Source organism: Phyllosticta citriasiana (assembly GCF_038021145.1).
Source record: "Phyllosticta citriasiana strain CBS 120426 chromosome Unknown IWZ02scaffold_21, whole genome shotgun sequence".
Taxonomy (NCBI): domain Eukaryota; kingdom Fungi; phylum Ascomycota; class Dothideomycetes; order Botryosphaeriales; family Phyllostictaceae; genus Phyllosticta; species Phyllosticta citriasiana.
In genome coordinates this window covers 438,419-459,300 of record NW_027117298.1, presented here as the reverse complement: position 1 = coordinate 459,300, position 20,882 = coordinate 438,419, and the positions used below count along the sequence as shown (strand labels likewise).

Below are 20,882 nucleotides of genomic sequence, written 5' to 3'. Positions count from 1 at the left end.
GTTTGGCCTGCCTTTTGCTGTATTCGAGAGTGAGGGTGGGGAGGGTCCTAGCATTCCGTTCGGTCCTCCTTCCGAGCGGCCCGAGTTGGTGGACCCGGAGCCTCCGCCGGCCGTCTTCGGTCCACAGATTCACACATGCAGAATTATATAATATTAGATGCGATTGAAAATCAATTAAATGGCTGGTTGGCGCAATGGTAGCGCGTGCCCCTCCTACGCTTAATGCGTTGAATCAGGGCAAGGTTGCGGGTTCGGTTAGTACACCCTGTATCTCATCACTCTCGAACTTCATTCTAATATAATCTCAGAGCCCCGTGCTGGTCGAAGCAGATCTTCTCGAGTCTCCTCACTTCTTTGCTTTTTTTTTTTTTTTTGCTCTTGCACATGTCGTCTTCGCATTGACTGTTTTGTTTCCGTGACGTCCATCTCCTCGTGTGGTGGCTTTTCTGGCGATTCTGCAGTCTACATCCCGTCCGTCCCACCTATCAGAATCGCAGGCGGGTGAAGACGCCCGACTGTCTTCGAGTCACTTCAATCCAATCTATTTTATCTACAAGCTCGCCGCAACGAAATAACAAACTACACTCAGCCTTACCCCACAACCGCTCTCAGTAACACAAACGCCTGCCATAGCCTCCTTCTCACAAGGCGCAATCGGCAAGACTGAAAAGCAGAAGAACAGCGACAGTGACTAGGAACCCACAAACATATTGAGGCACAGCCCTCGGCGGCCGTCTGTCAGCGCGACCACCATCTCTAAATTGCATTTCCAATTCTCTCACCCTCGCCGCAACAGACAGACAGAGGGACAGACAAACCATGTCGACCGACCCCATACGTCCCAAAATCGGCGTCGGCGTCTTCATTCTAAATCAAAACGGCGAATTCATCGCCGGCTTGCGCAAGGGGAGTCACGGCTCTGGTATGCATCTCCACTACATGCTAAAACTCCAGCCTCACTCACCTGCTGCTGCCACTTCCACCACCCCCTACCACAACCCCCCAATCATCCATGCACAAACACCCCAAATTGCGCGCCCCCACCCACTCATCCATCCATACACATCTCTAACGTTCGTCCGTCTGTCCCACAGGCACATGGGCGCTCCCAGGCGGGCACCTCGAATTTGGCGAGACTTTCGAAGACTGCGCGGCGCGCGAAGTGCTCGAAGAGACGGGTCTCATGATCAAACGCGACGACATACTTTTCCTGACTGCGACGAATAGCGTGTGGGAGGTTGAAAGGTTGCATTATGTCACTGTCTTCATGACGGCTGTTTTGAGAGATGAGGGTGGGGAGCCGGAGGTAAGTTTTTTTTTTTTTTTTTTTGATTGTATTTTCGATTTTTGCTGTGATGATGGTTTTGGTTTTGATTTTGGGTTGGGGGGCGAGGGAAATGGATGGAGGCTGATTAATTGATGCCAGATAATGGAGCCAGAAAAGTGCGCCGAGTGGCGGTGGGTGCGGTATGAGGAGCTGCAGGCGTGGGCAGGTGATCCGTCGAAGAAGCTGTTCTTGCCCATGTTGGATCTATTTAGGACGCGTCCGGATGTCAGCCCGGTGCAGCATCTTGCTTGATTCCAACGCCGCAGGACAAGCAAGCACTTGAGATTTGATCGCTCAATAGACACCAACGCAAACACTGCCTGCCTGCTATGCCATGTCATCTGGTAATCTTTTTGATCTAATGCTGGGCCTGCTAACAACAAGTTCGACACCTACTCCTGCCTCTGCATCCTAAAACGATGATGACGATGCAACAGGCGCACCTCCTGTACTGCTGCTGCCGCTCGCCTTGTCCTTCTCGAGCATGCGCCGCCGCGCCGCCAGAACCATTTCTTCGCGCCTCTTCTGCAGGATCTTTTGCCGTTCCGACTTATTCTGCGACCACGTCGTGTTATGCGCACCGTCTTCCGCAGCGCCGGACTCGTTGTTGTTGTTGTTGTTGTTGTTGTTGTTGTTGTTGATTTTATTCGCCAGGTTGTACCGCGTGATCAGATCGGGGTTCTGGGATTTGGGCAGCAGCGGCGTCGAGGCTGCGGTGCGGGGCGCTGGCATGGGTGGTTGGTAGGATGGGGGAGGCTGCGTGGTGTGATTGTTTTAGAAGTGCTTCTTTCAAAGTGTGTGGTGGATTGGGTAGGTAGATACGTACGACATCGAGGCCTCGCCCGCTCAGTATCCGCTCCGTCGTCGCGGCGACATTGCTCCCGTTTCTCGACAGATCCCAAATGATGTCGCGTCTCTGCAGCTGGGGGAACATGAGGGCGACCTGCTCGACGGCGGCAGGGTTCACGCGCGGGACGCCATTGTTGCGGGAGGTGGAGCGGCCGTTGGCCGTCGTGGACGCGGAGCCCGAGCTGCTGCTGTACCAGCGGAAGAGCAGGAAGCTGACGACGGCAATTACGAGCAGCTGCGGAATGTTGAAGGTGCTCGACGACGTCGTCGACACGTTCTCAGACATGGGCTCGGGGTGTTGGTGGGACACGGAGGATGGACGGACGGACGCGAGGGCGCGGACGATATCGGCGGAGGAGATGGAGGAAAAGGCGGCGGGGTGGAATGCGCTTCTGCGACGCGGTTTGCCGTTAGATGCTGGAAAGATTGGAGAGGTCGCGTGCGAGAGGTTGGTGTAGTAGATGGAACTGATAGCAGACTGGCGCACATTGATGGAGACCGACGGTGCGGGTGCCTCAATGAATGGAAGCCTATCTGCCTGAGGTTGACACCGGCACGGACCACCCGCCCACAACCTTGGACAGACACCCGACCCGACCGCAGCTGTTCCGACTCCTCCACCACCTCAACTGTTCTCTGCTTCCCGTCATTTGATCGAACTTGCCCGGGCCATTGCTTGTTTCGGCCATCATCGCCTGTTTGTCGTCCGTTTTTGGTCCGTCAATGTCGACTCTTCCTCTCATCCATTCAATCCACTCTTCAGCGCCCTTCCACGTCCAATTGCGAGCCGTCTCGGCGCAGCCCACCGACCAGGACAGCGAGGCGGACAAATGCTCCGCGTAAATTTTTGGCCTAACTCTTGCAACAAGGCTGTGTAGGCCGCAAAATGGATACGTTTGGTCGAGGGTTAATCGCTGTAAAACCAACCAAGTAGATGGAATACGTCCGTCGTAAGCGGCACAAGTGGATTGGTCGTTTTGCGCCTTAGAGTGCTTTTGGTAGCAGTTGCGGAGATAGCTACACCTCGTCCGCCACGCAGAACGAGGAGTCAATGCTTCGACCTACTCTCGACGCTCCATGCTCGCTGCTGGAAATCGTTCCCCTGCTCAGTGAAGCTACCAGCCGCGTTCCTTAGCGAACCATGGGTCTCGGTCGCTGCATCGAATCTGCAAGCTCGAGCAATCGTGGCGCTCCCCATCGATGCCATCATATCTATTTTCTCTTGTGCCAGTGACCCTGATCTCATGAATACTTCCTGGTGCACTGGCAACATTTTTCCTCCCTTTTCCTTGTCCAACACTGGAGACTGTTGAGCACTGTGTGCGCTGTTGCTGCTGCTTTGGCTCAATTTTCGAATTTCTTATCCTTAAAGTTCTCACTCACTCCACCACAATTAGGCACCTTTCTTCCTTTTTCCTCTTTTTTTCAATTCTTCTCGCCCTTTTTGGCCTTGGTGTCTTGCTGTCCAGAACCTAGCCAATGACTGTGCAGCCATGTAAACATCAAGGTTTAGGCAGTTAAACCGCCTAGTTAGTTGACTGCTTTGCATTTTTCCGCATGTTTTAGGTTCATTTTTTCAATCTTAAGTCCGTGCGCTTTTCTCTACTCCTCCGCCATCAATTCCGTCTACATCAGCATACATTTATACAGTGGTGGATATGATTCTAGGAGTCTGATGAGGAGAATTCATTGAAATAAATGGTAGACGCGATAGGCGCGTCAATATCAAAATGATCTAGACAAAAGATCCCCAAGTGTGTGGCCAAGGATCAACGAGAAACAACCCAAACAAGGGAAACTATTATCCGCATCCAGCATCTACTGGGTAGCCAACCGCGCATTCAAAAACATTTCTTTGATGGCGATTCTGTAGCCACCCGTCGGTACATATTCCCCATAATTGATATAGGCGCCCGCATCGCCCCCACGCTTGAAGATAGCGCCACCACCATCCGTGATCCAGGTGTTGGTAGCTTTATCTAGCTTAAAACCGTTCTTAACCGTCCCCGTGACTTTGGGTACCCAGATACGCTTGCCTCCAGCTTGGGAGATTTGGAACCCTTCCCATAAGAAGTCGCTGGTGACGAACTTCGTGTCCATGACCGCGTTCACCGCCTTCTTCGTCAGATGGAAGAACTTGGCCGATTCGACTCCAACAATCGTCTCCTCACCCACCTGGCCATTAATGGTCGTGACCGAGCTCTGCGGGATGGCATTTAATTCGATCTCCTCGGCGGCGACTTCTGTTAGCTCGATTTCGGCGGATGACGTTATTTCGGCTAAGATGCCCTCTTCAGCTACGGTTGAGACGATGTCGAAGGTGACCTGGAAAGCTAAGATTGTGGCGGCAATCAATTGCGCTCGGACCGCCGCGGTGGAGAGGAGCGTTAAGAAGATGAGGCTGAAGCGCATTTTTCCTGCATGTCAAAATTAGTCGAATATCTCTCAACCCCATTCGTGAACCAGTCCTACCACTTGTCTTGGAGGTTTATGTTCTGTAAGAGTGTTAATTTTGGACGTTCTTTGGAACTGACGGCCAAGTGATGGCGACGAACATAGGAGCAAGCGCAGCGCTGAATGTTGATATAAATAAAAGAAGGAGGAAGAAAAGACAACGAGGAAGCGAAAATGACTACTGCTTCTATTACGGTGGAGAAAATAGGCTGCGTTGCTTTATGCGGACTAGGTTTGGCACGCACCAAACAGTTGTTCCCGCTCGACGCCACATTCCTATTTCTGCTATTACTCTCCACCGAAGCTCAGTCCGATCGAACCGATGCCCGTTTGTGTAGCCGTGATGCAACTTAGCTCTAGAAATTAAAGCTTCACGGGTGAAGGACGTGTGCGTGAACAAGCAGGCCCTGTCCTGCGAACACGAACCCCCACACTAGCAAAGAGCAAGCCCATAAGCTTTTTTAATGCAAAGAGACTAGGGGGACTGATTGTAGTCTTGGGCAAACAAGGGTATGTATTCTCGGCTACTCACCAGATTCTGTCGACACATGCTTCCCTCCGTTGGCGGATTTTTCCCCAATCCTTACCATTCCTCTTCTCTTCTCTGCAAAAGACAAACATGCAGCAGTCTCTTACCATTGTAAGTGATTTACCATCCCTACCCCTCTCTCCGCCGCTCGCCAAGCCAACCAAAAAATGCAATGCTGTTTCTCCGACGTCTCCTCCTCCAACACCGGACCCTGCACAGCTCAGCAACACGGAGCGCACCGAGACGCCATCAACGGCTTCCTGAATGGCGCCGGCTGCTTCCGGTCATCATGCCGTTAAGTCCAGCTCGAAGCGCGCCACAGTTGGTACTACTCAGAGGCGTATAATTGTCAGAATGAGTTGCCCGGGGTGAGCCCTGGAAGGCAGTTTCGGGATTGCCACTTGCAGTGTATTCCGATGGAGAATTCGGGGCCGTGCCCTCAGTATAAGAGTACGTTTGCGGTGCCACTACGATTTTTGCTGGTTTGGTGGGCTGCGCTGATGATGGGCAGCGCCTTGTATTCGATGACTTGCTGTCCGATCTTATTGAGGTGGTCGGTCATAGGACTGGAGGTATGGGGCTTGAGGAATCTCTGGGTACCGTGTGCTTGAAAAAGGATCTTCGGATATGCGCGAACGCTATAATCAACTGGATTGCTTTCCACTGAGGCCTTGCCCTCTGCAATTAGGCGCAACAGGTAGTTTGTGGTAAGCCAAGCGGCAAAGGTCATTCACAACAACGGCCTCGACTCGGGGCGCTTTCATAAACCTTTGTGAAGTTGGCATCAACGATACAGATGGAGGCCTCACTTGACTTGGTCGCTGCGGCGCCGGCTTCCACGTTCCTGGCCCTTCTTTGTACAACATTGGCATATGACAGAATCAGCCAGAGGACGTGTAATATTGGATTACGTGCGCAGCTGCTGATGTCCTTGGCAAGTCCGCGTAGGAAGAAGGCCGTTCGTCCACTTTGACTCCTTTCCCAGTTTCCAAAAAGGCAAAACCAGGAGACTTTCATCTTGAAGATGACCAGATAGTCACCATGGCTGCGCTGAATAGTGACACATCATTGAACGGGTAAAAGAAGAAAAAAGTGTAAGCCAGGTCTTCAGCGGCGCGCATCGTATTTGGTCAGTCCAAACGGGATCGCCCGTGGCCAAGCAACCATGTGGAGTTCGATTCCCGGTAGAGGGCGAAATAACCTGTAGCCATTACAAGTGACTTGGCGTAGCGTTTTATGTTGGCAAGTTCAAAGTGGCCTGGTCTGGTCTAGTCCACGAGCGCTGAGTGCGAAACTGAAGATGCGAAACCGAAATAGATCAAGATCGAGACGGCTTGCCGTCGGGCCGCTTCGTCCGCCCCAATCGACTGGACTGGCATGGATAGGTAGACAGCAGGCCTTGTGATTTGCCTTCGTCTTCTTCCTTCCCTTCTTCTCCTCCTTCTCTTCCTTACTGGCGCATCATTGATTGCGGTCGTCGTGGCGCTCTCTGGCCGCTGCGAGATGACTGCGGATCGGGATGCGGCGTTCGCCTTGGCTACCACATGCAGCTTGATGCGGAATTTTTGTTCGTGACGGCGTCTGCAGCCTTCAAAATCAAGATGTCGGTGAGTGTTGAAGCTCCCGACGCCTTTTGTGTCTCAATTGAGGGCGTTGATCGTTGGCAATAATGTTGGTCTGCCGTCGGATGGTTGCAGACGCGCAAACGGTCGAAGCCATGGATATTTGAAGATGCAATAGACGAGGAAAGGAGTGGTCAGTTTGCGACTGGACGACGAGAGATGTGGTCGAGTTCTGGGCGTCAAAACCACGTACCGGGCATCATATCATGGGTTGTCGTTCGTTCGTGCCGGCCGTGTTTCTCCACGAATCAGCATCAGCCTTGCGCGCCCCGCCAAACCCAGACGAGGGGCAATCGTGGGGTTGTCAGCCTCCCAAGACCATTAAATATCCCCGCCCACGCCACTCGTAAGCCCCCTTTTGTGCTTGGCGATGTTTAATCTGCTTCAATTCACCGTTTTTGCTTCGATCATGGTGACCATCACGAGCTGGGAGACGCGCGATGTCCGCTTTCCGGTACGTACGTTATCCTCACACGACTCGTGGCCTGTGCGCTAACAATGCTTCAATGTTGTATGTTAGACATCGCTCGACAAGACAGGCTCTGATGCCATGAATGCTGCTGGCGACTATTCGGCAGCTTATTGTATTCTGAAGACGAATTCCGAGCATTCGGGCCATGGCATGGTAAATCAATTTGCATTTTCGAAGCGATTGGCTCACCAGGCGTGCCAGACATTCACCATCGGGCGGGGCAACGAAATCGTCTGTCAGGCCATTGATCAACTAGCTCAAAGACTCCAGGGCAAGTCTCTCGACAGCCTCGTTGCAGACTGGGGAAAGACATGGCGATACCTGGTCTCGGACAGCCAGCTCCGCTGGATTGGTCCTGAAAAGGGTGTTATTCACCTCGCTCTCGGTGCCGTCGTGAACGCGATCTGGGATCTCTGGGCCAAGGTCCTCAAGAAGCCCGTCTGGCGCATCGTGTCTGAATTCAGCCCGGAAGAGTTTGTCCGGTGTATCGACTTTCGGTACATCACCGACGCCATCACGCCCGAGGAAGCACTCCAGATGCTCAAGGCGGCCGAGGCTGGCAAAGAGCAGAGGATCAGGGAGGCCGAATCCAACAAGGCCGTGCCTGCCTACACGACGAGCGCAGGATGGCTGGGCTACGGGCAGGACAAGATGAAGACGCTGCTGCATGAGACGCTCGAGAAGGGGTACCGGCACTTCAAGCTCAAGGTCGGCACGTCCATCGAGCAAGACAAGGAGCGCTTGTCCATTGCGCGCTCCGTCATCGGCTACGACAAGGGCAACATTCTCATGGTCGACGCCAACCAGGTCTGGTCCGTCCCCGAGGCCATAGTCTACATGAAGCAGCTCGCTGAGTTCAAGCCCTGGTTCATCGAGGAGCCCACGTCGCCTGACGATGTCTTTGGCCACAAGGCCATTCGCGAGGCCCTCAAGCCGCTCGGCATTGGCGTTGCGACGGGCGAAATGTGCCAAAACCGCGTCATTTTCAAGCAGTTACTGCAGCAGGGCGCCATCGACATTTGCCAAATTGACGCATGTCGCATGGGTGGCGTCAACGAAGTTCTGGCCGTCCTGCTCATGGCAAAGAAGTTCAACGTCCCCATTGTGCCCCATTCAGGAGGCGTCGGGCTGCCAGAGTACACGCAGCACCTGAGCACCATCGACTATGTCGCCGTCAGCGGCAAGCTCAGCGTGTTGGAGTACGTAGACCACTTGCACGAGCACTTTCTCCATCCGAGCGTGATCAAAGACGGCTACTACGTCACGCCAACTGAGCCGGGATACAGCGTCGAGATGAAGGCCGAGAGCATGGACAAGTTTGAATTTCCGGGCAAGGAAGGCGTCAGCTGGTGGAAGAGCGAGGAAGCGCGGTCGATTATCGAGGGCGAGAGGATGTAGTTAGCTTGATTTGTGTAGAAACCTTACATGCTGCGACAGCACAGAAAATTATGCCACATTGTTTTGATTAAGGATGGCAAAAGTCGTTGCCAGCAGCGCATCACGCGCAAATTGCGTGCGGACAACCTGGCTTGCCGTCTGCACAAGAGGAAAGAGACAAGCTTAGCCAGTGAGCATATACTCTTAGGCCGGTGTTGAGCATTAGTAACTTTTAAAGGAAAAATAAGAGCAGGACGGGAGACCAATGGGAGATCATGTTAATTTTAGCCCTTCCATTTAGCCTAGCTAATAAGGTAGCTGAAATCCCCTTGCTACACCGCTCACTAAGGTATAGCCTTTGGTGCACAAATAGATTTGACATCAGAGACTGGGGTTGCAAAGCCAGAAGCCAGACTTTTGAGCTAGTTACTCAACTAGAAGATTTCAAAACAAAGTTATAACTCGTTGACGCTGAACTCCGGCGGGAGAGTTACCGTACCAACAACTATCCCGTGTATCATGGCGCGATCGACTACAAAGAGGCCATTGACAAATGTACCCAGCGCTATCCAAGCGATCCGAAAGATGCCGTCAGCGTATTTTCTGGCGCGTGTAATCACTTGTTCGGGCTTTACAATTTTGGTTTACCTATGACTGGTGTTGATGATGCGGTTGCTTGAAACAGCACGCACCAACAAAAGGAAATGTGACCCTTGTTCCCTAGCTAGTCCTAGGCTTCGGCTGGAGATCATAATTCCGTATTGTTTAAACCAACCTATCGTCTCTGTCGCTTCGTAGATTTTCGTGGAATTAGATACGCGAGGAAAGGCCTCCATCTTCTATCTAAAACCAAGAATACCCGAAGAGGAGCTCACTTTTCTCACCCAAGCATCGGATCGCTACATCAATCAAATATATAGTGCGACTTTGGCCTGCCAGCATGGCTGTATGTTCTTAAAGCCGCACCATATTCAGTCCACGGAGCAGAGCTTTGAGGCATTCAAGGCAAATCTCAAAAACAAGGCGGGGGGGTTTTGCGAGTATTCCGCCATGGTACAACGCCTTTTGGGCAGTTCGCCGTGGAATCGACTTGCTGGATCTCCAAGCACCGCCTCTCTACTTTGCAGAGTTCTCCGAGGACCAACGAAGGTTCGCTGCAACATCCGGGCGTGTTCCGGCAGCCTCTCAGACCGTATCCCTGAGCCTGCATCAGAGGAAGAAATCAGATGAGTACGGTGCTGATTTCATTTATCGATTTTGGCGAGAAACGGATCGGAATCTGCGACATTGATGATCCGGAAGACACTGCGGGTAAGGCTGAACAAGAGGTGCGTTTCTTGGCCCTCTCAGTGGCTACCTCTCGACACGGTCGGCTCCCTGGACCTGGATTTTTCCGGCACTTCAATGATGGCTTGGTGGAATTCGACGGTTGCTTTGAAGAACAATGGTGTAATGTCAACAACATGATGCGCGCAAAGCTCGAGGCTGATGTTATGAACGTCATGGCAATCGAAGAGAGACCAGGGAGCGATGGTGTTTTCCGTCGGTTGGGCTTTGGCATCATTATCTTGTCGGAATGGTACAAGTTCGAACGAGAAAGAGGTGTAGTATTGTCCTTGACTGAAGCCACAGTATTGACTTTCACGTCCCGATTGAACTACTGTCATTGATCAGACACTCTACCAACGATAATAGAACCTCGCCTTCCAAACTCAACAGCATCCCCACGTCACAACCTCAAGACAGGAAACCAAAAAAGCAAGACCTATTCCCTTCATCAATCCCTCAATAAAAGATCCTAGTCTTGTCCGAAGCCCCCTGCGACCCACCCACCAACTGATCCAAACGGTCAACACGCTCAAACCCATTCACACCCATGCCGTTGTCCGCCTGCACCATGTCGACATGGCCGGCAACGACGCAGCTGAAGACGGTGCTCCAGCCGTTGAATATGGCATTGTGCCAAGCGCGCGCAAGACAGGCGTCGACGCTGCCCGTCCGCTCTACCTTGTACACCTTCTCGCCGCCGGCCAGCGCCTCATCACAGGCCCTCCTGGTGGAGCGGGTGCGATGCTCGTCGTCCTCGTCGTCACCGTCGCTGTCGCCCAGCTCATCATCGTCCAAGCGCTCCGGCGCCTCAACGACAGAGTAGAAGACGAGAAACTCGTTTTCGAGACGGCGCTGGGCGTCGATGTCGAAGTCGCTGCTGCAGAGCGGATAGGAGCAGGGGAAAGGGGGCGGCGGGCTGGGCGACGGGGAGAAGCCCATGACTTCGCCGACCCACAACTTGACGACGCGGGCGCGCGTCGCCGGCTGCCGCTCCTCGCTGTCCTCGTTGGCAATCAGGTCGGCGACGTCGCTGCTCAGGCCTTTGGCCTCGAAGCGGCGCAGGCGCGCCAGCTCGGCTTCAGCCGGCCGCGCGTACCACCGCTCCGGCTCGCCGTACTTGAGCAGCCACAGCCAGTGGTGCAGGTCGAAGGGGCTGGCACGGTGGTGCAACAGGATCCCCGTGCGCGACTCCAGCGTCGTGTTGGGCCGGTCTAGTTCCAGTGTGCGCTCGATGGGGACTTGGTGCCAGTAGCGTGCGCTGACGAGGTCGTGTGCCGAGAAGGCCACTGGTTGCAAGAGTCGCCCAGTAGGCGGAGGAACAGGAGGAGGAGGAATGGGAAAGGGAGGCGCGCAATCGAAGTGAGGAGGGAGGGGAGGAGGAGGACCGAGAGGCTTCAGGCCCTTCTGACGATTGCGACCCTTGGTATGGGGCACCCTCTCTTGACCAGACGTTGGACTTATTATGGGCGGGAGTGGGGGAAACACTTCGGGAACTGAAGGGCCTGGAGAAGGTGCTTCAGACGCAGCTGGCTCCCCCGCATCGTGTTCCTGGGTGTACCAGAATCCTGGAGGAGGGGGAGGAGGCAGCGGCGGCAGCGGCAGCGGCAGCCGCGGCATCGATTGTTGATCGTTGAATCCACAGCGCCGACGGCGAGTATGATTATTGGCCTTGCCATTGTACAAAGTGACGGGATAGTTGCAGGGTTTCGAGAGCGGGTCCAACTTGGGTTTGGGCGCCGCTTGAAGTCCGGCCACAGAGTCGTCGTTGGAGATATCGTCATCTTCGGTCGCCTCCTTGGCCAATTCAGTAAAAGGGGGTGATTCATCTGCAGGCAGTCCAAGTGACGAGGTGACAGGCTCGTCATTCGGCGCGGTAGAAGCAAGCGATTCTGAAGACGGTGGAGGGGGAGGCGGCGGGAACACCTCCACTACCGGTGGGTGTGGCACGGAGGATGGGTCCATCTGTGGAGAATGAATGCAGCCTTCATCAGATATGCCCTTCTCCGTCACCAAGGACGTGTGGTCGACGTTGCACATGGTCGGCGAAGCGGTTCGAGACAAAAGAGGGCTGGAGGGCACGAAGTCTTCGTCCTCGATCACAACGAGGTCGTCCAAGTCGTCCATGGAGCACTCTGGTGACTGGAGTGCAACAGGCTTGAAGGACGCCCCCAGAGGTGGAGGTCGGTCGATTATATATTCCTTGGTGGGAACGACAGATTTGTTTGCCTGGCCGGTGAGAGGGACATGAGCAGGCACACTGTTGTAATACGGAGAGGACTTAACGCGGACCGTGGAACGGTGGCATGTAGAGCCAGTTGTGCAAGTACACCAATCCAAAGCAAGCCAAATTTTGTCATCTGCGGCAGGATGCTGGGAGGTTGGTAATGCCTAGTTCCGAGGCAACGAAACAGATTGCAAGAATCCGTGGCTCTTGGCAGATGTACTGGATGCTGAATACGGCTGCAGGCTGAGACGCGTATGTCATCTCATGTCTTTCGCTGTGGCTGCAAGTCGCGCTGCAAATCATCACCGTCCGATGATTGTCAATGGGTGTTTGGAGGGCCAGTGGTCAAGACGTGCACATGGATTGCCATCCTGTGGGTTCGCCTCATATTGCCTTCACAAAACCCAAGTGATGTTTAGTGGTATTCGAGGTAACGCAAGGCCGCGGCTGATGCCGCTTCGCTCATGACATGGCGTTTGTGTCTATTGCCAGTCGGGATCGCCGATATGTTTGTCTTATTGAGCCGACCCGGTGTGTCTTCCGCTCAGATACTGGTTGCTAACATGAAAATGTCGATATTCGCGCATTGCAATGTTGATTGTCAAATGTTGATTGTCAAGAGGGCAAGGCGTGATGTTCGACCCGTGTCTTTGGTTCATGCGGCGGCCTTTGTGTGAAGAAGGCAGCCTTGATTGATGTCCGGTGATCGAGATGGGCTCTATTCGACACAGTGCGATTCATCCTTTGGAAAGTAGTGCAGTGTCATCCTCTAGCCCTAAAAGGAAATGAAGCATCTGAGGTCGCCTCGTGGGAGATGCGTGGATGCTCTTGAAGAGCTTTGGAAGAAAAACCAGGCCATGCGTTCGGCATGCGTATAGTGGATCCACGACCATCTAGAAAGTCGTGACAGGGACTACGAGTCCTTGCAGTAACAAGACAATGCAGCGTGCTCTGACTAGAATCTATTCGCCGAGGTACAGTAGCCTTGCGCGGGGTACAGATGTTGCCTTGCGACCGGTTTTCCACTCACTTGAATGATGCGTCAATGTTTGAAGGCTTACCTGCAAGACTGCTCGGTGGAACAAGAGGCCAGCTAGTATGGCATACAGCGTACGGTAGCCGTACCGCACGCCCGCAGTGATGGGATGAGTCGTTGCACCAATCAGCCAGCTCCCAGAACTTGATAGGCTGCCTTGGAATCAACAAACGACTGTGGTCTTGAGAGCTGCAAAACGATCGAGACGCCCAGTCAGGCGGAGTTTCGTCTCCCAGAAGCAGATTCGCCATGCCTGTAGCCGGATATTTGCAGCACAGTCGAGAATCCATCCCATATTCGGCGGATGAGTCACACAGCCTTCACGGGGAGGTTTTTTCTGAATTTTTCAGAGGATGATGCTTATCAATAGGAATCTTATCCAAGCTTGGATGCGCATGAAAGATGAAAGAAACCCATGTTGACCGATTTGACAGTGCCGCCGAGAGTTCGTCCAAAATCAACTGCAAGATGGAATTCAAGAATCCGGGAAGAAAGCGATTTCAGCCAGGATGATTCCAAGGATTTCTTAGAGTGATAGAAAGAAGTGTCAATTTTTGAAAGCTTTTTGGCGTTCGACAGGATATAAAAGTGTTCTGGAAGCACTGCGGAAAATCTCGAGCCATCATCCGCCTTATGCCGGGAACACTCTGTTGCTGCCAGGGTGCAGCAGCAGCTACGTCCAGCTGCTTGACTTGCGAAAGGTTCGAAGGGACAGAGACAGAGAAATGCTGTAGAAGGTGGAGGGAGAGAGAGAGAGAGAGAGAGAGAGAGAGAGAAAGAGAGCATGATAACAATCAACGCTAGGCGCCAAATGTCAATCCCAGCGTAAGCCGAAAACGGTCTAGCCTCGTTGCCCTTGCAAAGGAGACAACGACCCTGAGTCCCTCTCTCCATCTCAAAGACTGCCATCTTCAACTCCATCGGAGCAGGGCAGAATTACATTTCGACATTGAGGGAGGTTTGGTTTGAGCCAAGAGACGCGAAAGTAATCAGCGGCGGGACAAGGATACCTCGGCCCGGCATGGATGCGCAGACAGGTTTCCCCACCCGCCCATGCATGGCCTCAACACCAAAAAGCACCATGCGGAAGCATAATCCTTCAGCGTTGCCACTTTTGATCTCTCTCTCGCCACCGCATCTCGCGTTCCTCATCTCTCGTTGAAGCCACTCGTTTGTTTGTCGCGTTGCTTTTCAATTTTCAAGGCTCCCGCAACATGGCAGCGCAAGCCCCCAAATTCACGTATCCCCCGCCGGAAACGCAGTACAGCCTGCTGTCCTTTCCCGCGCCCTTCGTGCTGCTCGTGACGCTCAATCGCCCGCGCGACCTCAATTGCATCAACAGCGCTGGCCACAACGAGCTACATGCCGTCTGGACGTGGCTGGACCGCGAGCCCTCGCTGCGCGTTGGCATCGTTACCGGAGCAGGGCGCGCATTTTGCGCGGGTGCGGATCTGAAGGGTAAGGTGGAGATTTCTAGTCACGTTTCCATTCTCCCGTTGCAGTGCGATTGCTCCTCCTTTAGGTGGCTAGCCAGAAAAAGGGGTCGTTGATGTCGCGTTGCTTGCTCCCCAAGCCTTCCACCGTTCAATGCTGACTCGCGCACAGAATGGCATCAGACCAACATTGACAATTCGCCCAAGCCGACCTTCGTGGGCGGCGGCTTCGGCGGACTCTCGCGGCGGTCGGGCCTTAAGCCCGTTATCGCCGCCGTCAACGGGCTCGCCATGGGCGGCGGGTGCGAAATGATTGTCAATGCGGACCTGGTATACGCAGCTCCGCGCGTCGTCTTCGCCCTGCCTGAGGCCAAGCGCGGAGTGTTGGTACTGGCAGGCGCGCTGCCGCGTCTCGTGCGCACCGTTGGCCGCCAGCGCGCCATGGAGATGGCTCTCACGGGCCGCAATGTCTCGGCTCAGGAAATGCAGAGCTGGGGCGTTGTCAATGGCGTTGTCGAGGACGGGGATGCGCCTGATACGCCTGTCCTCGAGAGGCGCGTTGTCAAAGAGGCCCTGAGAGTTGCGGGAGAAATTGCGTCGAATAGCCCAGACTCCGTCATCATCAATAGGGAGGGCGTCAAGATTGGATGGGAAGGCGTTGGTGTCGAAGAGGGTACGAGGCTTTGGGTTGAGTTGGTTGGATCGAGGATGCAAGATAGGGAGAATATGGAAGAGGGAGTCAAAGCATTCGTGGAGAAGAGGAAGCCAGTGTGGAGGACGCCCAAGTTGTAGAGGGCATACCAAAGTTTCGCTTTCGCGTTCGCGTTCCATTGCAGCATTAGACGACGCTGTTCCGATACGCAACCAAAGCTTGCCACGGCGGATCCTGCCTCATGTTTACATCATGATCATCTCAAAATGCCAACGTGCACAATGAAGCCCGACTTGTCCGTCAGCTCCTTTGACAGGAGTCTTTCCGGAATCTTCCAAACTCTGAAGCGCTTGTGAAAAGTCACGAGCCAGCGCTCAAAGACTTCGTACGTCCTCAGCTGCTGGGCAATGATGCAGTAAGTAGGCGGTGCTCCTTGGGCCTGGGCGCGCTGAGCGCAAACCTCGGCACACGTGTTAACGAATGGGTCGACTAGAGCCTCATTGTAGATGCAGTCGCAGGCAATTACTGCGTCCACGCCACATTTTGCAAGGTTGAGCTGGTGGAAGAGACCCTCAACAGAATCCGTCTCCCAGTCCAACGTGGCCGTTTCAATCTTTGCGGCCGAAACATCCGCTGGCTTCGTCCGCTTACTGCCGGACGAGGAGGAACTTGGAGTATTGGAGTTCTCGGCGATGTTCTGCCTGAGCAGCTTAAGCACGTAGTCTTGGTCTGTGGCTATGTATCTGCCAATGTGTGGCGCCAAGGCCAGTGGCACTACGCCAGCGACGCCGCAGCCAAGCTCCAACACTGTCGAGCACGCTGTCAGGGCGCGAGACGTGAAGAGAAAATTGTCCCGGGCAGCAATGTATTGAGCAAAGAGCGGAGTGACCTTCCACACGACGGCGCCGGTGCTTCCCTGGGCTCGGTTGGAGGTTAGCAGGCCTGGCGACTGCTGGATGGTGTAGTCTCGGCCGGCTACTGTAATGTCGAGCGTCGAGGACTTGGGGTCGACGATGCCGAGAGCGTGCGACGGGATGTCCTGGGAGAAGACGACAAAGGCATCTGCCAAGAGTGGCGTTTTAGCAGCCCTTAAGCTTCTTTCCCACGCGCAGCAATTTTACCTTCTTCGGGATCAGAGACTGTGTCGCACTCCGAGTCGCAAAAGACGCCGAGCAGCGGCTCCATTGCGCACACAGGCACACAGGCACACAGGCACACAGGGCGACAGCAAGGGCAGCGGCTGACTGGCTAGGTCGCTGGCGTCGCGGGGTCCGGCGGGTATCCGTTGGTGGTGAGCTGACAATTGCAAAGAGCAGAATTGAGTCGACGTGTTGGGTTGGCCGGGGGCGGCTGTTGAGCGGAACTGAACCTGGGCTGGCTGGCTGGCACTCGACGTCACCGGATCCATCCAGCCAACTGCAGCCAACCTAACCAAGCCTCCTGCCAGCCGGAAGCCGTTACCATCCACACCCACCCATCCATCCTGGCTCCATTCTGCTGTCCTGCTCCTCGACAACTACCTACCTACCTACCTCTACCTTACCTCACCTCACCTCACCTCCGTCCACCTCCTCTCCTGTAACAACCCCCCCCCCATTGTCCTCTGCCTCATATTTCTTCAACTTGCCGCCTCGAGCGCCATCCCTTCTTGCATCGCACTCCGCACCATCTGCTGGTCCTTCTCCTCCCTCGACGTTGATCCCCCCGCCCTTCGTAGCTCCCCGTCTCCCGCCCTGTCGTCGCCATGACAGACCTCAAGAGTCTGTACCCGCAGCCGCGCTGCTACAAGACGCCGCCCTTTACCGTCGAGGTCCCCGGCGCCCAAAAGGTCGATGGCGAGACTGTGCCCCGTCGCAATGTCCGAACCAAGGACCAGCTCAAGCTGCGGCCCCAAGAGGACATCGCAACCATCTACGACATTCTCAAGTACTCTTCGGCAAAGTTCGGCAACGCAAAGGCCGTGGGCTCTCGCAAGCTCATCCAGACCCACACCGAGACCAAGAAGCTCAAGAAGGTCGTCGACGGCAAGGAGCAAGAGTTTGACAAGAAGTGGACCTACTTCGAGCTGGGGCCCTACAACTACTTGAGTTTCGTAGAGTATGAGAAGCTTGCTCTGCAGGTTGGCGCTGGTCTGCGCAAAATTGGTCTCAACAGCCCTGACAGGGTGCACATTTTTGCTTCCACTAGGTAAGCGCTGCATCGTTAGTGCATCGCGAACGCTGCTGACACCTCGGGAAGCGTGCATTGGCTTGCTACTGCTCACGGTGAGTGCACTGGATGCATGCGCAATCTTGACTAGTCAAGCTGACGTTCCTCAGGCTCCGTCTCCCAGTCGCTTCCCATTGTGACCGCCTACGACACGCTCGGAGAGGAAGGCCTGCGGCACTCGCTTGAGCAAACCCACGCCAAGGCCATTTTCCTCGATCCTCACCTTCTCACCAAGCTCATCAGGCCTCTTGAAACTGCCAAGGACGTCCAGCATGTCATCTACAGCTCCCAAAGCGAGGTCAACGAGGGAGACATGGAGAGACTCAAAGAGGCGCACCCTCACCTTACCATCAGAAGCTTTGAGGAGCTGAGGAAGCTGGGAGAGGAAAGCCCGGTCGATCCCGTTCCGCCCAGCGCAGACGATCTGTGCTGCATCATGTACACCTCGGGCTCCACCGGCACACCCAAGGGCGTCTTGCTTAAGCACAAGAATGTCGTCGCTGCTAGTAAGATTTTTGCCCCGCCTCCGCGCAACCAATGCTAACCCATGTCAGTTGCTGGTGTCGACATCATTGTCGGCCCGTACCTCGGCCCTGGCGACGGTCTCCTCACTTACCTCCCGGCGGCGCACATTCTGGAATTCGTCTTTGAAAATGCCGCCCTCTACTGGGGTGGCACCATGGGCTACGGAAGCCCCCGCACTTTGTCGGACCAGTCCGTCCGCAATTGCAAGGGTGACCTCCGCGAGTTTAGGCCGACCGTCCTGGTGGGTGTACCCGCAGTCTGGGAGAGCGTCAAGAAGGGCATCGTTGGCAAGGTCAGCGGCGGCGGATTCCTGGTTAAGAACATGTTTTGGGGTGCCATGGCCGCAAAGAACTTTTTGATGAAGACCAAGCTTCCGGGCGCTGGACTGCTTGACTCGATCGTCTTCAACAAGATCAAGGACGCGACTGGCGGCAGGCTGCGAATTACTATGAATGGAGGTGGCCCGATCGCGAAGGACACTCAAAACTTCGTCTCCTTGTCCATTACCCCGATGATCAGTGGCTACGGCTTGACTGAGACGGCTGCGTGAGTGAAGCTGCTCCTGCATGCGAATTTGCGTGGCTGACCACAATACAGTATGGGTGCCCTCATGGATCCCCTGGCCTACACTCCGGATGCTCTTGGCGAGATTCCCGGCTGCGTCGAGCTCAAGCTGGTCGACTTTGCCGACGCAGGCTACTTTTCCACCAACAAGCCGCCCCAGGGAGAAGTTTGGATCCGTGGCGGTAGTGTGTCTGACGGCTATTTGGATCTCGAGAAGGAGACCAAGGAGTCTTTTACCGCAGACGGTTGGTTCAAGAGTGGTGACATTGGTGAGTTTGATGAGAGAGGCCAGCTGCGCATCATCGACCGCAAGAAAAACTTGGTCAAGACGTTGGCGGGAGAGTACATTGCATTGGAAAAGGTAAGCTTCTGTCCTGATTTGCGCGAGTGCAAGATGCTGATCACTGAAACAGCTCGAATCCATCTATCGTTCGGCTACCGTTGTCGCAAACATTTGTATTTATGCGGCGCAAGACAAGCACAAGCCGATTGCCATTATCGTGCCCGCTGAGCCTGCATTGAAGAAGCTTGCTGCCGAGAAGGGCGTATCAGGCGAGCATCTCGAGGAGCTGTGCCACGACGAAAAAATCACCAGTGCCGTGCTGCAACAGCTGCAACAGGCCGGCAAGCAGGGCGGCTTGGCAAGTTTCGAGATCATCGATGGTGTCGTGGTGGCCGATGACGAGTGGACGCCCCAGAATGTGAGTCTTTCCCTTTGGACGACAGATTCGATACTGACCAGTCTTTACAGGGCCTTGTCACCGCTGCTCAGAAGCTGAACCGCAAGGGAATTTTGGACAAGTACAAGAAGGAAGTTGAAAAGGCCTATGCGCACTCGTAATCGTCTTGCCAAGACGGCAAGTTGGTCAAAACAAGTACGGGGCAAAGAATGGTCATGGTCTGCGGCATTGATTGTTTCTTTTTCTAAGCTTTTCGATTCAGTTGGAGAAACCGTCCCTTTGATCCTTCGGGGTGGAGATGGCGGCCTGGAGTTGAACGGAGAGGGCCGCGAAATTCACCCCCCCTTCTTTTTGAGTGCTGTCAGATGGCTCGAATTCACACGTTTTATTTGACGAGCTGTGACCCCTCCCTTTTTCGGGTTGGAGAGCGGTAGAGCGTGACGGTAGCAGCCGTTGGTCGTCCAAGACTCCTTTTGTATTCTTCTAGCCTGACATGTATTCCAGGATCGTATTCCGCATTAGAATCCACAGTACGTTACTTGCTCCAATTTTCGAGCAAAATCTTGTCATCCGTCGCCCCATCCCCCTTCTCTTCTGCACACAATAGGTACTTAACCTAATCCTCATCCTCCGGCCATGCACACGCCCTGCCCTGGGCCCCACCGCGGCAACCTCAACACCCCAATCTCACCTCCCTCCATCTCACACGTCGCCCAAAAACCTTCCGCCATCGGCTTCCCTCGCCGCAGCTCGACGCCGTGCAGCGGTCCGCCGGCCGTCGGGAAGGCGTAGTCGTCGTCTCCTCGCTCCTGTTGTTCCTCCTCACTGGGCTCACGGCTTTGCCCGCTCCGCTCGCCCGGCACACCAAACACAAACACCGCATCCAGCTCCGCCCATGATGGACCGTCCATCCGGCGCCAACGTAACGACGCGCGGGACCAATTTCTCGCGCAGCCCGGCGGGGGGCGCGCGCGCTGGCGAAGACCTGCTGCACCGTGCTCCAGGGAGATAGTGTCGTGCTGGGCTCGTCGCCGCTCTTTGGCGTACGCCAGGTCGTCGGCGCAGTGGGCGGACATGGAGGAGAGGGCCGCCGGCGCGGTTAGGTGCGAGGTTTCATTGTAGGCAGAGATTTAGGCAGAGATGTAGGCGGAGTAGGAGAAGTTGGCCAAGAGGTGGGGAGGTGGTGGGTCAGCTGTGTTTGAGTTTGGTGTTAGATATGTAGGTATGTAGGTAGGTGTGAAGGTCGGACATGGCACTGACTCTGGGCAAGGGTAAGGGGAGGGGAAAAGGGAGTCTGCGCACTTTTTTGGCGTGGCGGAGAGCGGCGTCGTGGTTTCTTTGCTTTGGGATTGTCCTAGTATCGAGGCCGTGTCGTGGTGTTTTCACAGTCAAATAGGATAGCTTTGACCAAAACTGTCGTGTCCATCGTCGTCTGCACGTTACCAACCAATTCACTGCTTCTCCAGCTCTTTTATGCCCTCGCACACCCTTTTCCCTACACCAACAAACGTGTTCTCAAACCTAGGCATTAAGTGCGCCAAGACTTTCGCTCTCGCCTACGTATTCACAAAGTTGCCTAGGTTCGTCCGCATCTGCCCCAG

At 54.6% G+C, this 20,882-nt stretch overlaps 8 protein-coding genes across 8 annotated transcripts; 4 read left to right on the top strand and 4 right to left on the bottom strand.

Moving 5' to 3' along the window:
- Positions 1 to 358: 358 nt before the first annotated feature.
- IWZ02DRAFT_465588 (NUDIX hydrolase domain-like protein) lies at positions 359 to 1,659 on the top strand. The gene is made up of 3 exons (XM_066768466.1): positions 359 to 922; positions 1,095 to 1,306; positions 1,427 to 1,659. The coding sequence occupies exons 1-3, from the start codon at positions 820 to 822 to the stop codon at positions 1,577 to 1,579; spliced, it is 468 nt and encodes a 155-aa protein (XP_066617863.1). The 5' UTR covers positions 359 to 819; the 3' UTR covers positions 1,580 to 1,659.
- A 79-nt stretch (positions 1,660 to 1,738) lies between these two features.
- IWZ02DRAFT_386918 (uncharacterized protein) lies at positions 1,739 to 2,462 on the bottom strand (the record flags this gene model as incomplete). The annotated part of the gene is made up of 2 exons (XM_066765501.1): positions 1,739 to 2,083; positions 2,154 to 2,462. 2 exons carry the CDS (start codon positions 2,460 to 2,462, stop codon positions 1,739 to 1,741), a joined length of 654 nt encoding a protein of 217 aa, XP_066617862.1.
- Positions 2,463 to 3,994: 1,532 nt separating this feature from the next.
- On the bottom strand, positions 3,995 to 4,588 carry IWZ02DRAFT_437687 (uncharacterized protein; the record flags this gene model as incomplete). Its single annotated transcript, XM_066766649.1, has 1 exon — positions 3,995 to 4,588. One exon carries the CDS (start codon positions 4,586 to 4,588, stop codon positions 3,995 to 3,997), a length of 594 nt encoding a protein of 197 aa, XP_066617861.1.
- A 2,524-nt stretch (positions 4,589 to 7,112) lies between these two features.
- On the top strand, positions 7,113 to 8,992 carry IWZ02DRAFT_465576 (mandelate racemase/muconate lactonizing enzyme domain-containing protein). The gene is made up of 4 exons (XM_066768465.1): positions 7,113 to 7,235; positions 7,302 to 7,406; positions 7,455 to 8,820; positions 8,869 to 8,992. The coding sequence occupies exons 1-3, from the start codon at positions 7,152 to 7,154 to the stop codon at positions 8,649 to 8,651; spliced, it is 1,386 nt and encodes a 461-aa protein (XP_066617860.1). The 5' UTR covers positions 7,113 to 7,151; the 3' UTR covers positions 8,652 to 8,820; positions 8,869 to 8,992.
- A 1,365-nt stretch (positions 8,993 to 10,357) lies between these two features.
- IWZ02DRAFT_154878 (uncharacterized protein) lies at positions 10,358 to 12,294 on the bottom strand. Its single transcript, XM_066761981.1, has one exon. The coding sequence runs from the start codon at positions 12,081 to 12,083 to the stop codon at positions 10,416 to 10,418; it is 1,668 nt and encodes a 555-aa protein (XP_066617859.1). The 5' UTR covers positions 12,084 to 12,294; the 3' UTR covers positions 10,358 to 10,415.
- A 1,993-nt stretch (positions 12,295 to 14,287) lies between these two features.
- On the top strand, positions 14,288 to 15,588 carry IWZ02DRAFT_154863 (enoyl-CoA hydratase). The gene is made up of 2 exons (XM_066761979.1): positions 14,288 to 14,677; positions 14,825 to 15,588. Exons 1-2 carry the CDS (start codon positions 14,434 to 14,436, stop codon positions 15,442 to 15,444), a joined length of 864 nt encoding a protein of 287 aa, XP_066617858.1. The 5' UTR covers positions 14,288 to 14,433; the 3' UTR covers positions 15,445 to 15,588.
- Positions 15,503 to 16,648, bottom strand: IWZ02DRAFT_154871 (uncharacterized protein). The gene is made up of 2 exons (XM_066761980.1): positions 16,426 to 16,648; positions 15,503 to 16,366 (listed from the first exon to the last, which is right to left on the bottom strand). Exons 1-2 carry the CDS (start codon positions 16,487 to 16,489, stop codon positions 15,561 to 15,563), a joined length of 870 nt encoding a protein of 289 aa, XP_066617857.1. The 5' UTR covers positions 16,490 to 16,648; the 3' UTR covers positions 15,503 to 15,560.
- Positions 16,649 to 16,722: 74 nt separating this feature from the next.
- IWZ02DRAFT_465562 (uncharacterized protein) lies at positions 16,723 to 19,835 on the top strand. Its single transcript, XM_066768464.1, has 8 exons — positions 16,723 to 17,491; positions 17,543 to 17,568; positions 17,623 to 18,018; positions 18,067 to 18,583; positions 18,635 to 18,962; positions 19,015 to 19,302; positions 19,353 to 19,733; positions 19,786 to 19,835. Exons 1-7 carry the CDS (start codon positions 17,049 to 17,051, stop codon positions 19,440 to 19,442), a joined length of 2,088 nt encoding a protein of 695 aa, XP_066617856.1. The 5' UTR covers positions 16,723 to 17,048; the 3' UTR covers positions 19,443 to 19,733; positions 19,786 to 19,835.
- The last annotated feature ends 1,047 nt before the right edge of the window (positions 19,836 to 20,882 follow it).

Bases quoted from the DNA above. Each gene is read 5' to 3' on its own strand.
- IWZ02DRAFT_154878 (XM_066761981.1), bottom strand. From the start codon at position 12,083: ATGGACGACTTGGACGACCTCGTTGTGATCGAGGACGAAGACTTCGTG.
- IWZ02DRAFT_154863 (XM_066761979.1), top strand. From the start codon at position 14,434: ATGGCAGCGCAAGCCCCCAAATTCACGTATCCCCCGCCGGAAACGCAG. The intron at 14,678-14,824 runs GTAAGGTGGAGA...ACTCGCGCACAG, and splicing joins CGCGGGTGCGGATCTGAAGG to AATGGCATCAGACCAACATT.
- IWZ02DRAFT_465562 (XM_066768464.1), top strand. From the start codon at position 17,049: ATGACAGACCTCAAGAGTCTGTACCCGCAGCCGCGCTGCTACAAGACG. The intron at 17,492-17,542 runs GTAAGCGCTGCA...CACCTCGGGAAG, and splicing joins CACATTTTTGCTTCCACTAG to CGTGCATTGGCTTGCTACTG. The intron at 19,303-19,352 runs GTGAGTCTTTCC...CAGTCTTTACAG, and splicing joins ACGAGTGGACGCCCCAGAAT to GGCCTTGTCACCGCTGCTCA.
- IWZ02DRAFT_154871 (XM_066761980.1), bottom strand. From the start codon at position 16,489: ATGGAGCCGCTGCTCGGCGTCTTTTGCGACTCGGAGTGCGACACAGTC. The intron at 16,367-16,425 runs GTAAAATTGCTG...CACTCTTGGCAG, and splicing joins AGTCTCTGATCCCGAAGAAG to ATGCCTTTGTCGTCTTCTCC.
- IWZ02DRAFT_465576 (XM_066768465.1), top strand. From the start codon at position 7,152: ATGTTTAATCTGCTTCAATTCACCGTTTTTGCTTCGATCATGGTGACC. The intron at 7,236-7,301 runs GTACGTACGTTA...GTTGTATGTTAG, and splicing joins CGCGCGATGTCCGCTTTCCG to ACATCGCTCGACAAGACAGG. The intron at 7,407-7,454 runs GTAAATCAATTT...CAGGCGTGCCAG, and splicing joins AGCATTCGGGCCATGGCATG to ACATTCACCATCGGGCGGGG.
- IWZ02DRAFT_465588 (XM_066768466.1), top strand. From the start codon at position 820: ATGTCGACCGACCCCATACGTCCCAAAATCGGCGTCGGCGTCTTCATT. The intron at 923-1,094 runs GTATGCATCTCC...TCTGTCCCACAG, and splicing joins CAAGGGGAGTCACGGCTCTG to GCACATGGGCGCTCCCAGGC. The intron at 1,307-1,426 runs GTAAGTTTTTTT...AATTGATGCCAG, and splicing joins ATGAGGGTGGGGAGCCGGAG to ATAATGGAGCCAGAAAAGTG.